This window comes from Rhynchophorus ferrugineus, unplaced genomic scaffold, assembly GCF_030347505.1.
Source record: "Rhynchophorus ferrugineus isolate W39M unplaced genomic scaffold, kcgeb_rfMv2 rfM8, whole genome shotgun sequence".
In the NCBI taxonomy this organism is placed as follows: domain Eukaryota; kingdom Metazoa; phylum Arthropoda; class Insecta; order Coleoptera; family Curculionidae; genus Rhynchophorus; species Rhynchophorus ferrugineus.
In genome coordinates this window covers 4,460,845-4,476,144 of record NW_027472587.1, presented here as the reverse complement: position 1 = coordinate 4,476,144, position 15,300 = coordinate 4,460,845, and the positions used below count along the sequence as shown (strand labels likewise).

General features: G+C 34.8%; 2 protein-coding genes across 2 annotated transcripts in view; one reads left to right on the top strand and one right to left on the bottom strand.

The window, feature by feature from the left end:
* The first annotated feature begins 830 nt into the window (after positions 1 to 830).
* LOC143200542 (proline-, glutamic acid- and leucine-rich protein 1) lies at positions 831 to 4,172 on the top strand. Its single transcript, XM_076410979.1, has 10 exons — positions 831 to 1,229; positions 1,282 to 1,559; positions 1,617 to 1,864; positions 1,923 to 2,108; positions 2,166 to 2,264; positions 2,326 to 2,565; positions 2,623 to 2,737; positions 2,795 to 3,185; positions 3,246 to 3,511; positions 3,566 to 4,172. The coding sequence occupies exons 1-10, from the start codon at positions 932 to 934 to the stop codon at positions 4,076 to 4,078; spliced, it is 2,634 nt and encodes an 877-aa protein (XP_076267094.1). The 5' UTR covers positions 831 to 931; the 3' UTR covers positions 4,079 to 4,172.
* LOC143200541 (uncharacterized) overlaps positions 4,166 to 15,300 on the bottom strand; it is a 52,305-nt gene continuing 41,170 nt past the window's right edge. The window contains exons 12-21 of the mRNA XM_076410978.1: positions 14,836 to 15,185; positions 13,951 to 14,089; positions 13,724 to 13,896; positions 9,773 to 9,911; positions 6,723 to 6,931; positions 6,514 to 6,661; positions 6,240 to 6,448; positions 5,997 to 6,192; positions 4,779 to 5,005; positions 4,166 to 4,722 (exon numbers count right to left, since the gene is read on the bottom strand). Of these exons, the coding sequence (XP_076267093.1) occupies positions 4,229 to 4,722; positions 4,779 to 5,005; positions 5,997 to 6,192; positions 6,240 to 6,448; positions 6,514 to 6,661; positions 6,723 to 6,931; positions 9,773 to 9,911; positions 13,724 to 13,896; positions 13,951 to 14,089; positions 14,836 to 15,185 (2,284 nt within the window). The 3' untranslated portion in view covers positions 4,166 to 4,228. The remainder of the gene's footprint in view (positions 4,723 to 4,778; positions 5,006 to 5,996; positions 6,193 to 6,239; positions 6,449 to 6,513; positions 6,662 to 6,722; positions 6,932 to 9,772; positions 9,912 to 13,723; positions 13,897 to 13,950; positions 14,090 to 14,835; positions 15,186 to 15,300) is intronic.

Here is a 15,300-nt window from a genome sequence, read left to right as displayed (position 1 = left end):
AATTCACAAACTAATGATCCGACAGCTGTCAAATTTATACACGCACTTTTTGAGGGTTAGGGCTAACTAAAGAACATATGGATTTAATTCTAGTAGCGCCATCTATGTGTCAGGCCGGGGACTTTTCAATTGACCTGTTTTATGATGGTTTTGAATGAGGCTTTTTAATATACTTACTTTAGGGGAAACCAAGTTGTCTTGAGCAATTTATGATCCGTTTATGAAATTACCAACCATGGCGGCAACTTGGTTAGACTTGAGATTATTTGGGCTTTGATTTGCCGGAATTTTCATTTGTTTTCCAAATGAATTATCCAGTAAAAGTTCCTCCTAGCACCCCCTAGTTGTGCATATAGAAATTTGCGAAAAATGAATTAATTATATTTCCGAGGTGGAGCGATGATAGGAGGTTAGATTGGAATCTTTAGTAAATTATGTACTGCAAATTCTATGACATATTGTTTAAACATAGAAATCAATTATGATTGAAGTGATTAAATATGTAAATGCTTCTAAACAAAGTATCTAAAACTTTGCAACAAAACAAAAACGGATATTACTTCAAAGCGAATTCACAATATTTTCATATTTATTAAAATTATATTTTGCTCTATTTAATTAAAACCTTCAATTCTAAAGAGAATACATATAAGGAGCCTCTCACTCTCTCTGGCGGCCAACATATGTTATAATAGACCTAAATTATAATCAAATTGAAGAATTTATAGACACAATTATATTATACCATGTGAAAATCCGTGCCCATAAATTAAATTTAATCTGTAGTCTTCTTTTCATGACTTAAAAATGACGGGAAGAGAGGATATTTTATGGCATTCACGCACTAACCTAAATCATTGGTTAGGCTTTTCAAAACTATTGTCAGTAGCTTTGTTATTGTAATAGATTTAATCGAAAATATTACATTATAATGTTAGATACTGTACAAATAGAAGATGCTTTTTCTTATCATAACAATAAGAGAAATATTGTATCTAGTATTTTAAATTTAAATCTGCAACACGAAGAAAATGAGCTAGCCATTATCAACGTGATAAATAAATATTTAAACAATTCGAAGCAATGCCGCGAAGGATTAGAATTTTTAGACTTACTAATAGAAAATTTCAGAGCGTCAGTGATTCAAGAAAACGCCTTAAACTGGGTTAATCATTGTTTGATAAAATATTCTGATGATATTTTGAAAGAACTTCGGTTAAGAGTTTTAGGTTAGTTGTACAGCTTTAGGCTGCATATTAGTAATCCTAAAATTTATTTTAGGGAGGATTGTTGAAGTAAGCCATACAGAATCTGATTTCAGTAAAAAATTTGCATCAGACTATTTGTCAAAAATTTTTGAGTCATGTATTACAACTTCAAATGTTAATGTATATGAGTGTGTAACTGCTCTAAAAACACTTACAATATGTATGAAGTGTTATCCAAATTGGTTTGGCACACATAGAGTGAAAATAGAAAAGTTTTTGGTACAGTTTTTGGATAGTGATTGTGATAATTTAGTGTTAAATGCAGCTTTGGCTTTCCATATTTTGCAACAAGTTAGTTTCAATTAAATTTAAATAAGTTTATTTTATTCATGGAATCTGCTATTGTAGACTGGTTCAGCTGGTTCTAACAGCATAAATTATAAAGTACATTTTTCAGAAAATTTTAGTAAGTTATGTAGGACTGCAAATTCTCTATTTGACATATGGTTTAAAAATGAAACTGAACAATACACAAATGAAAATTCAAATGAAGTGTATGAATTTCATAATGATTCAAGACAAAATGCTAAAGCAGAATTGGATATTACTTCAAGGAGAATTTGCAATGTTTTGAAATTTATTAAGATTATGATTAAGTGAGTTATAAATTAAGGGAGCCTTCATTAGTAACTAAGCTGTTATGTTTTTATGTAGGACTTCATTTCCTGCTGCTAAGGAAACCAAGCCAAAAGATTTGATTTATTTAGTTAGAAGAGGATTAGCATTTCATAATTGTATATCAAATACAGAAAAGCAGTCTTTGGTTTCTAACCATTCTGCTTCTCTTCTAAATCAGATACAAATATCATTGTTGAATCTTTTAAGGCTATGTATTATATGGTACATTTTATTTTATATTTATTGTAATAATGGTTTAAATGTATTTTGTCTTCGTAGGTATGGAACAAATATTTTACCATTCTCATACACTATTTCAAAAATACTTATTGATAATGTAGAGTTACTTCATAAATGTAATTGTTTAAAATTTAACAGGTAATTAGAAATGTTGTTCAATATATAATAATTTATGAGTAAAATCATAATTTGTTTTTAGCTTATATCAAGAATCAACGTACAAAGCACTTCAAGACTGGTTTCCAATAGCGAGAAGTTCTTTTCATCCACAATTCCAAAGTCAATTTTTGGCATGCATCCTGAAAGACATTGTCCCAGTTAAACCTCAAGTTACTTTAACAATTTCTGAGAGTGAGACAGGGAAAAAGTCACAAAAGGCAAAAAGGAAGGCTGTAGCAGAAAAAATAATCTCTAGTAATAAAAAGGGATATCAGACAGAGTAAATTTCTGTAATGTTCCTGTTTTGTTTAATAACTAGTGGTTTTATAACTTGCAGGTCATCCACGTTGTATGCTAAACATTGTGAATGTATTACAACTAAACTAGTGTTAAAATCACTAAAGAAACTAATAGTGTTTACAAATCTCAAAATAACATCTTCAGAAATAGAGGTCACTATTGTTTCTTATATTTTATCATAATTTTAAGCATCTATTTTTTAATTACAGCGTCTATATGCCGCGTTATTTGAAACACTAACAAACATACAATTGTCTCAACCAATCCATCCCTATACTGACCCGAATTGTCAAGTATGTATTTATGAAGTTTTAATTTCCTTATTTAGTCAAGAGACATTAAATCCTCTGCCCCCATTGCAAGCCAGTTTAGATATATTAAACACAGGTTTAAACGGCAAAAATAAACATATAGTTGATATTTGTGAAAGTGGTCTTAGGTTCATTGAATTATTATGTCAACCAGCTTGTCCATCGTTATATTTTGGTGCTGTGAAGAGAGTGGAGGATGAATGTTTTAATGGTGACCATTATGAGAATGGGATGGAATTTGAAGACGTTTATGGTGATTTTGATGTAAACATTATGTCTACAAATACAGGTATAACTAATTATTGTCAACTAAGAATCTGTATACCGAAATCATTTATGTACATTTTAGAGGTCAGTTCTAAAGATGTTTTAAATAGTAAAAATTATGATGAATACTATGATGTGAATCAACCAGAGAGTGAACATTCATTTGTTGAAGAGAATTTAAATAATAAAAACCCTAATGCTGATGGTGTTAACTTTGAAGAAGTTTCTGCAGATACAAATACAGACAACATAAAACAACATAAACCAACAGTTACAGCACCTAGTGAAGATGGGAATGAAATATTAGAGGAAGGAGATATGGTTAATTATGACTCAAAAGCTGAAAAGGTTCAATGTATATTAAATACCTACACAAGGAATAACTCATGTTTTTGTTTTTAGGACAATCCACAACATAAAGCAAGTGGTGTAGAAAAAGATACTAACAAAGTTGATAGCGTGAAGTCAAGTGCAACAAAAGAAAGCAATATAGACGAAAATATTGAAAAAGTCGGAAACGAGGAGATTAATTCGCCTCGTTCACAGGCAGATGATGCCAATAATAAACCACTAAATAATAGTAACGGAACTGTTCTTAACCAGCCAAATGAAGAACGTGATCATGACAAAGATTTAGGTGATAAATTTGAAGAGTGTTCATCATATTCAGATAAAGCAGCTAGTGGAAAGACTAACGTAGAAGATGAAGATAAAGATCTAGGGGATAAATTTGAAGAGAAATTCGAACGTGGATCTGAAGCTAACACACATCCAGATGAACCGGTTGCTAAAAGGGCTAAGTTGCAGTATGAAGAGGATTTAGGCGACACGTTTGTTGAAGGGTGCGAAGACGAGGATAACTTGGATTCATTTTCTCAAGAAGATTCGTTTATTGACGAAGTAAAAGGTTATTGATTTCCTTGTTATGTATTGTTAACTATACTATTGTTGCGTCATAATAATGTTTATTTGTATTAATTTCAAGGATTAAAAAATCGGTAATTGATAATAAGTTTTTATTTTATCCACCTGTCTACTGTACATTTGAACATTAACTACTAGCTACTACTGAAATGGCTCTGAAAAATGTTTTTTAATATTAGTGATATTAGTGCGCGTAACAAATCCTCGACGAAACACTGGAGACCTATTGTAATGATCCGTTATAGGTTCCTCACTGTTTATTTGTTTTTCAAACGATTTTTGCATCCTAGCAATCCTTTCGTGAATCTCGTCTACTGCATCGAAATTTACTTTAGTTCTACTAACGATCTCGTTGTTTCTTTTGGGCTTTTCGGTGGTCTTATCCTTTTTATCATCCAAGTTGGGTAGGGGTATCTTAACGAAGAGCACGTCATCAGGCTTGTTGGAATCGTTGACTATATGATACTGAACGTTTTGGAAGTCGTTATTTTTTATCACGTCGATTAAACTTTTAATGGCCGCAAATTTACTGCTACTGGCGCTTCTTGGTGTGTCTTTATCGCTAGAATCCGTGTTGTTGGGCATGTCTTTGTGAAGATATGACACGGGCCACCTTCGAGGTTCTCCAAATCCTCCTGGACAACAATTGGGTTTGAGTGAAATTAAAATGAAAGCGTTAACAATGTTTTACCTGGTTTAGGCGGACTGAGAAATTCGTTGTCGAATTCTTCTTCGTATTGGTCTAAGCTCGGTCGTGGACTTTGTGGTCTTATTGACGCGTTTGGTCGATCAGGTCGGTATGCTGACGATTGAGGACGTGGCGGTTTGTGATCATTGCGATCAATAACGTTGTGTATGTACGGATAATAGTGATCGCTGCACTTACGCCATTGCGTTTTCTCTGGACCTACGTAACACCTGAGGACATAATTTTTCATTATGGAAAATTATCATATCGAAAATATAATCGTCAATAGCTCTCGTTAGTATTTTAATCAGTTTAATACTAAAAGGTAGTAGTTTAATAGACTTGAAAATTAACCTTCTATGGCAAATAATATATTCGTTTGAAGTTTCGCACAGAAGGTCACAATAATAACTTGATTATTTTACCATTTTGATGGTAAATAATCGCTTTGTAGGGGAACTATTCATCCACACTACTGCATCATTGTTCACATAGTCTTTTAAAACTTAAAACTTCCTCTAAAATATTATTCACTATCTTTAGGGAAATGCTCGGATCTTAGACGATCGTCTAAAACAATATTCTGTATGTTTATAGCTATTTCTGGTATTGATACAATTTTTGGATGTAATTTAGATCGGATATATTGCCAAGTGCAGTTCGTAAAAATGTAAAATTGGTTTTAAACTCGGAACGGATATTTCCTTCTCATTTTATCCTAGTTAAAAGAGATAGAATGCTGTCTGATGTGTCGGGACATATATCTGAATCAGTCTATAAAATTCGATTTGGGTTGGTACCATGTTGCCAAATCTCTGCAAATTTCTTTAAAACATTAATGATAATAATTGGAGGTTATAAATCGGTAACCGTTGTAAACTAAAATTCTAAGTTGATAGGGTGCTTATGCCATAAATTTTAATGACGTACATTGGCTATTTTATAAATTATCAGATCTGCATTAGTATGAATTTTCATAGACTTTACAACTTTTTTACAGATAATTTATTCTTAAAAATGCACTGACATATGGATGTTAAACTTTTTTTGAAGAATGAAAATTTGTTGTTGAATGAAAATGAAAGTTGTGTTTTTATAAATGCAATCGAATTTTAATTCTTCTGTTAGACCGGTAGATAGTGCTTCGTAAATAATGGGCATACTTGATTATTTAAAGAATTATTGTAAAATATACAGAAACGACAAGCAATGTAAACTCACCAACTATACGGGTAACCTTTCGAAAGGCCACAGTGGTGATCTGGACAGCAGCAGTAATCCCAACTGTCAGAATCTCCACCTTCAAGCTCGCAATACCAAAAACCAGCTTCTCTGTTTTCTTTACATAGCGTTCCTTTCTTGCACGGCCACCCGCTGACGCTGTAAACCCTCCAAACATCGAGAGCGTTGAGATAATCTAGAACATATTTCTGAAATTGTATTTTGAGCTCTTTCCATCCTTACCATATCCGTATTTCTGAGTATATTCTATTCGGGTTTCGGTAACGGTACTGTGTAAAGGTTTATAGGCTAATTCAACACACTCGGGATTGTAATGGTCCCACGTAAACAACCACGAATCCGGATCTTGTACATAGTCCACATTTGGTAGTAAGTCCCTCTGCATTATATCAGATAAAAAGCAGTTGTGACCTATTTTAGACCCACCAGTTCTAAAAACAAATAAGCCAATGAAGATGTTTTACTATATTTGTTAGAAGGTAGAGAAAATAACTACCTGAAACTAAATGACATGCATCTAAATAACGTCCCTTCCCTTGCTTTCGAACATTCTATCTTGCAGTCTAATTCGGTTGGGACTCTCACGGATTTTATAGTCGCTTGAGGTAACAATCTTGCAGCAGATCCGAATCCGATGTAACATACTAAAAAAAAGTGATGATATCGTTTGATATCGCCCATAATTTGTGGATGCTGAACAATTACTTTGATCAAATTTGATGCCTTCGTCTTTGGGCTGCGGTTTTCCTCTTATATCGAAATGGTCTATCTCGCACCCATGACCGAAGCTCCCTCTCTCGTATATCTCGAAACCCGGTTCTGGAACGAAATGGGACTTTGGATCCAACTCAAAGAACGGCCAGTCGGTTAATTGACAGTTGTCGATAACACCGCCAATGATCGGGGATCCATATCTGTAAATACATTTTAAAATATAGTCATTACTTTTTTTCTCACCTTTGTTGAATTATGGGGAATGATGTTAAATTGTCAACACAATCAATCTAACTTAGAAAATGAATCATCTCGATCATCATGCTTAATTAATGCCAAAATTATAACAAAACATGTAAGTTTTCAATCTTCTGTATTATTATATTAAAATATTAACAGCCCAATATATAAAAATGTTAAACATTTGTTTAACACGCAAGGCCTTTCCAATTTTGAAATATTTTTTGATATCTCAAAAATATAACATATTGAAGGTATATTGGGAGTCATCAGACATAGCCAGAGTCTGTAAATATCTTACTCTATTGCTTAGTGATTAAATTAAAGATAACCTACTAGTTTATAAAGATTTGGCCAAGGATGATACTTGGTTGGCTATACTCAAAAAGTTATGAAGGGCTAGACACGAGACAGAACTGGAGCATTGTCTCTCCTGGAGGAACATTAATTGTCATAGCAATAGTCTGAAATAAATTTGCTGAAAAATCTGCAAATATTAACTTATAATCCCACTATGTTAAAATTAAAAAAAAAGAATAGGTTTATTATGATTCAATTCTTCAATAACGCACTAAAAATAGATAATGACTGAATGCTCTGAATGCAAAAATATATACAAGCAATTAATCATTAGAAAGGAGGAAGGAAGAATAAAGCTGAAATTAATTAATTAAAATTAGAGAACCACTTTCTGTCTGTATTAAACCAGATGCTAATTAACATTGTTTAAAACACAATTATGTTTATGTTTATCATTTTGCATATTATACTTTTACTGTTGAATAGTGTTTTTTGTTAATTAAGGTAAGCGCAAATTTCTACACATCGGAGAGGTCATATTTTCTTCCATAAGCTAACGTTCGATGATCGATGTATTTTAATAAACGAAAAAATCGTTTTAAATAATTGAATTATAATTTTTTTATTTCGATTAAATTAGAACATATTAATCCGACGCCAAAATTATGACGAAGAAGCCAAGGAGAAGAAGAAATGCCTTATAACACCTTATAACACATAAATTCCATTCGATATATTTACACCCAGGGTTGGTCTCATCATATAGATAACAAGATCTTTGTATATCCACGATTTTTTTGATTCTTCACGATTCATCTCTTAAGATATAGGAAAATGTATTTGTTAATCTTTAGTTCTCTGGGATGTCTGGATTGTCTTCTACAAGGAAATCAACTTATTTGATCGTAGGGATCCATTTGAGTCGCGTTGTTTCACTACGTTGGTTATTCTATGTCACTATTATCATTCCATGCGCGTCAGCTACAATTTTTTATAATTAAAATTAAAAAGCAACTTCCCACAAATGGCACTTTTTGGCTCAAAATTAGTCATGTTTACTCAATCAGATGTATATTACTATGTGTATAGTCTATTCAAATTTTTTTGTACATACGTCATCAAGATGTTTATTAACATATTGCCTGCCGCAATTTGTAAATTTGTTTCAGAATCAGACAATATTTTCTTTCTCATTTTATTCTAGTTAAAAAGAGATACAATGGTGTCTGATTAGTTCGAACACATATTCTAATGAGCCTGTTAAAGTCGTCCAGTTGTCAGACGTATGCAAAATTCTTGAAAGCAATAGTGATAAGAGGTTAAATCTAACCTATAAACTATTGTGGCTGTATAATTAACTGTAGTTTTTAGATGTACTGTAACGTTAAAATAAATTATATTTGATAACATTTTTGTTCATCATCATTTTATTTAGATTAGAATTTTGTCAAATTGAATATCAAAGCCCAGCTGAACTAAAACTCAGAGTTGACGCAGCAACATTTCGACGTTTTGACATCAGAAATTTAGATGACGTATGTACAAAATAATTTTGAATAGAGTATATATTTCGTAACTGTAGCGATAAGGACTGATGGAGGATTGTGGACAAATGTTTTGCCTTGACATATCAAATTCTCGTTTGCCATTTTGAGTTTCAATTTGTACCCTTAATAATGGTTTAATAGTCTGGCCAGTGAGCAAGACCTGCAAGTCAGAGGTTTCTCATTGCTACTGTAATGCGTAGACAGTACTGCCAGCAACGCCAGCAATCCGCTGTCTTCCCAACAATATCCTGTCTTTCTTACACATCTAATATGTCTATCCTCATTATCCATCCCTTCTCTGCCTGCCCTTTGTTCATTTTTACATAATTTGTTCCTCAACTTTACACTGATTATCACATCTTAAACGAATTACTTCATTTCTAATACGATTTCGGAGAGACACATAGAATTTGCCTTAAGCATCGCTTTTGAAAGACCTCAAGCTTACAGATATCAGAGAGAACAGTGTCTATATAGAAGGATTGGCAAGATTCTCCTGTCTACATCGTTGCCTGTGGGTCTTTAAGGCAGGTTTGTAATCGACTCTTGGACGAGACCATTGCAGGACGTTGATAGCAGGGTGCTGAGAAAGCAGATCACTTTGATTGAAATAACTACAGTCACATAGTGAGAGAATACGCAAAGGAGCCAAGCAAGTTCAAGAGTCCATCTGTTGATGGTGTTCGCGCTCACTACCGCAGGATTTATAAGAAAGCACAGAAAATGGTTTTATAGTCTATGAATGAAAAAATAATGAACGTGGTGTAGAGGAACCTGGAAACACCATTATTTTAGGTTTTAGAACAATGAATAGCTAATCTGTATTATTAGAACTTTCTGGCTAAATAAAAAAAATGTTTTATTATAAATAAAATGTGTTGACAAGTAGGATTGTTGGGCGTTTACCTTTATTATTATAATGTTAAGACATTTTAAAATGTTCAAATGAATTACCTGTAACTGTAAGATCTGCAAGTAAATCGCCTGGATTTCAAACACTCCAATTGACAATCTACGATCGATTTGACAGTTAACGAATCTCGTGCGACGACGTTGGATAGCCGCTGTCCGCTTCTCACTCTCCAGAAACAATCTTTAACAAATTTGAAAGTCATGTAAATCAATGTATAAGAGCTGCAAATTAGTTATGAGAGACTTCGGTGTTAATTGATGGCTTTTTGTTTTAAAAATCAGTACATTATCTTTATTTTAGGTATTGTCCATCGCTATTTCCTATTTGTAATATTTCTAATTGAGCAGTTGAATTTTACATCTGGAAAAACGACATCTATCTTGAGAGTATCTGGGTAATTAATGTTCAACTCACTACTAACTTTTTTTTTTTGTTCTGGCCTAAAGCAGGCGGTGACTTGCATGACGTATACTTGGTCGCGGAGACTTGCCCTGGAGTGACAGGTTGGACCGAGTTACGTGGAACTGCCTCTGAGCTTACCAATACACTAAACCGAAATCGCCTCACAGTTGACCCCTCGGAATCGCTACTGCTACTGCATTAAATTTGTGGATATGGCACCCGCTGATCGGGCAACCGTTATTGGGCACGAGGATCCGGCGATTCTATTCATTCGCGAATTTGAGCTAACACACGACTGGATACTGTTGTATAGGGGCAAAAGTTATGACTGCAGCGATAGATGAAGTCAGTTCAGCCTGGAAAAGGGGTGGAGGTTAGCGGTGACGCGGTGCTAAGCTACCAGCATGTCGACCAGTTCGCGAACAAGCGCCTTTTCAGAAGAACTTGAGACTAGTTGTTGTTTGTGGAATTAATGAAATATGAAGTGCTTGTTTTGTGGAGTGTCCTATGAATTTCATTATTTCTGACAAACCATGGAGCGTTTAAGATTCTCACAAGGAGCTTATTTTGGAAAACTTGAAGCTGTTTCAACTGGTTGGGTGTAAGAAACTTGAAGTAGACATTAGATCCGTAGAGGAATACGGACCGAGTTAACATCTTGTAAAATAAGCATTTTATGGAGATGGGAAGTCTGCTAAAAGGGCAGATCAGAGAAGAAAGCAGGTTTGCTATCCCCGAACCTTTCTGGATTTGCGAATGCCAACCGACCCGTCGATACGTCATCCAGCCATGGAATTATTGCGGTGTCGATCTTAAGTTGCGAGACGTGCAGTGCGTAACGCTTCTTATGGAAAATGATAGCCTGGGTTTTCAGGGGGCTGATTTGCAACCTTCAGATACTTGACCGCATGATCGAGCTGCGTTCATGAATTGTAACTTTGAACCTGGCGGCCGTGAAGAAAGCAGTGTTGTCAGCGTAAAACGCGACGTCAATGTGCTCTTTTCTCGGCAGATCTGAAATAAAGAGGTTAAATAAGGCTGGGTCCAGCGGGGAACCTTGAGGTACGCCAGCATCGATTTGTTTTCGACTGGAAAGTGTTTTCCTGATCTTGACTTGGAAATATGTGTCCGATAGATAGGATGAGAGCGGTTAGGTCTTCTGGGACGCCTAACCGCACGCATTTTGTTATCAAACCGTTGTGTCAGACCTTGTCGAAGGCTTTGGTTAAGTCCAGAAGGTCTGCTCCAAGCTTTTTACGTTGGTCAAGAGCGTGATGGATGTGTGTGGCCAGAGGGGTAGCCTGATGGACGGATGAGTGGTGAGCGCGAAAGCCGAATTGTTCATCAAGAATGATGTTGTTTTCTTTTATGAAGGAGTTGGGAGCGTAGAGTATTGCCCACTCGGCAAGCTTCGAAATGGCACTAAAAAGGCTGATGGGTCTGTAGTCAGATGGAGATGATTTTGCTCCTCTCTTAGGAATAACCGCTATATGTGCGTGTTTTCAAGACACCGGGAAATGTTTCAGCCTCATTTTTTAACTGGGTAATTGATATTCCGTCGAAACCTGGAGTTCACTCTAACTACTATCGAGACATGATTCCTGATTTCGTTGTTCCAGAATTAAATCAGAGGTCAACCAAACGAAGCAACCTACAACTCAAAATGGTGAAAGCATATTTTTTTACGAGAAGCGATATTATTTACCGCTAGATTATTTTGTTGTGGGAATATGCGAAGCCGATAGTATGAACGATAAGCCAAAGAGGACTGATGACTGAGATATTACAGATATACGGTCCCAAATGTAAAGTTTTAATGGATATTGGGCCTTTTTTTTTTTGGAATTCGACTCTTTTATGCTAGGGATCATAAAATGTTAACTTTCTGATAAAATTAATTTCATGTAAATATTAATATAACTTATTTGAGTTTTATTAAATTTTAAACTTTTGTATGAATCAATCCAAGCCCTATATCAACATGAAGATGAATACCCAGCCTTTATAAGAAATCTCTACCTAATTCTCAAACTAGTGTTAGCTAGCCAGAGACTCAACACTAAAGTGGTAATGGTCATAACATTTAAAATTGTTTATTCAAATCGAGGACGTTTTCTCAACAGCGTCTCTTCTAACTGCTACTGAATTGTTACTACATACCGATGACAGATGGCTAAACAGATGTAAATTTCTGCAACGATTTTGTGATTTATTGTCTGAAATTATAGATTTTCTTCACGAACAAGATGGAAACTGTGAAATTTTAAATCATGAAATTTGGCGTGGCGTTAGCATTTCTTACCCATTTTATTTATTGGCCCTTTAAATAATTATTGTTGTTGTTTTTTACGTATAACAGGTCAATTGAAAGGTCTCCGGCCTACCATAGTAAAACACATTTTTTTGGCAAAATTAGTTTTTTTTATTCAACATAATTCCCTTCAAGGGTGATTTGTCCTTTGCTACAAAATAGGCCCAGTTTCGGCGATTACCTCTTCATTCGAAGAAAATTTCTTCCCAGCGAGCGTAGACGGTGGAGAATATGGATTTTTGCCATCGTTTTCACTGACTTATGACACGGTGCATTGTCTGGTGAATCAGTACTTTTTTTATCTTCAAATGCGGCTGTTTTTTGGCGATTTCGTCCTTCAAACGGTCCAATAACGTTATGTAATAGTAGCTGTGGATTGTCCTTCCTTTTTCAAGGTAGTCATTGAAAATTATTCCATAAACGTGCCAAAATACAGACGCCATAACCTTGCCAGCCGACTGGTGCGTTTTCCCACGCTTTGTAACGGGTTCATCGCGTGCAGTCCACTCGGATGACTGTCGATTAGACTTCCGAGTGAAATGATCGAGCCATGTTTCATCGATTATCACACATCGATGCGAAAACTCGCGTTTATTATGCTTGATCTTCAAACACTGCTCCGAATCATCAACTAGTCGTTCTTTTTGGTCAAAAGTGAGCTCGCGCGGCACCCACTTTGTGAATATTCGTGAATGATATGATGTACACGTTCAGTTAATATTTTTAGAGTGTCTGCTATTTCATTAAATTTCAATTTACAGTGATTCAAAATCATTTTGTGAATTTTTTAAATGTTTTTGTCTGTAACAACCTCTTTTGGCGTCCACTGCGTTCACCGTCTTCGGTGCTCAATTTCACCACGTCTAAACTTAGCAAACCAATCCTTGATGGCTGATTTTTCAGGGGCTAACTAAAAAACATATGGATTTAATTCTAGTAGCCATCTATGTGTCAGGCCGGGGACTTTTCAATTGATCTGTTATTAATCCTTCGTACTCACTTTGATTGTATATTAATGCAAGTACAACAGAACAGTAGCAATAAATTAATTTGTAAATTTAGACTAAGTATATTTAATGTAAGATATAAATAATAGAAAACAAAATTGAAATGCCGCTTCACTAAAGCAGCTATATTTCCGATAATAATTTAAATTTTGGAAAATCATCTGATAGGCATATTCTAAAAGGTTAAATAGGTTATTTTCAAGGTTCAGTATTTGAAAAAAGCGATTTTTTCTCATTTCTAGACTGAAATACCCTCTTAAAACATTACTTACCGCTGTGTTCTCGTTCTAATATAACAAACGGTTCCGAACATCTATTTCTGTTGTTCATGGTATAAATATCGAAATCTTTATCCGGTTCGATATCGATGTAGTAATCCAGGTCTTTATAGTTGCGATTGCTGAGATAACAATTGTCCGTGGGTGAACTCAGGCTAATGGAATACCTGTAGAGAGTTAAGTCGAAAGATGCGAATTGGTTTTAGAGATTTCACACCGACCTGAAAGCGTAGGAAGCACATGGGAAATCCCTTTCTTTGACGCACAGCAGTTCACACTCGTAAATATTCGGTACGGCGAGGTATTTCTTCACTATACGCTTGTGAAGACGGAATCCGGTGGCAGAACGAAGAGAACACTCTGAATATTGAACATTGTTATTAAATTAATTTAATAATGGTTTTTATTAGGTGCTTGCAACGTATTATGATCATTCTTTCACATCATCATTAATTATTATACGAGGGTCACTATTTATATTTCGGGAATTGGCAACACTATTGTCATGTGGGTCCATCTGACGGTTCCATCGTAAAGTTCGCAATTTTTGACGATATACGTACTCAGAACATTTTGTCGCACCGACGCTATTTGTTTATTTTATATTTAGTTGAGTCTCAGCAAAGAATGGAACTGAATCGTGAACATTTTCGTACCATGATTTTTTGCGACTTTCGACGTGGATTATCACATCAAGAGTGCATCAACCAACTTATCTTTGAGAGTTAGAGCTGCGTTTTAGTCCAATAAGTCTTGTAATTAATTGTCTTCAAACACGTTTGGTTCTCCAGGCTGTTTTTTATCGTTGATATCGAAATCACCACTATTAAATCATTGACAAATCCGACATTTGAAATATGTTAGAGAAATATTACTATAAGCTTCAAAAGTGTTTAAATCAAAACAATGTAGTAACAAAGTAACGAATATAAAAAATATAATTTTGAGTGTATGTATATATTGAACAACTCGGTAATACTAAATGTAAACACTTAAGTGGTTTTTTACGTTGCTACTTGTTACTTTTCACCAATAGACATCGCTGGTCAAAATACATGCAAGCATCTAATACTAATTGGTGTTTTAATTGAGTCTATTGAACTTACCGTCATTAATTGTGTGAAAATTTGGAGGACGTCTTGGTTCCAGTGGTAATATACTATTATCCAAGTCGGATAGTGCCGGCTTTTCTGGCAAATAGTGATTAGAAGGTCTAGGTAATGGTAAATAACTGTTATTGGGTGGTGGTAGGTAACCGGTAACCTTCCTCCTAAGTGGTGGTATGAACCTATCGTCCTGATACTTGTTAAAGCCCCAATAACTATAGCTGTGCTTACTGCCATAACCCTGATATTCTAACGACAGACCTCCAGTTCCATAAGATCCTCCATATAGGCCCCAATCTTTAGGAGCATCTGGCTTCGGATAGTAATAATTTCTTCTGATGTTAGTAAACCTACAATTTGTCTCTTGTAAAGCCCATCCAGTATGCTTGAGGTAATATACACACTATTCATCAGGTTTATAAATTAATTTTAAAGGATTTGTAACAGATTAACACTGTTACGGTG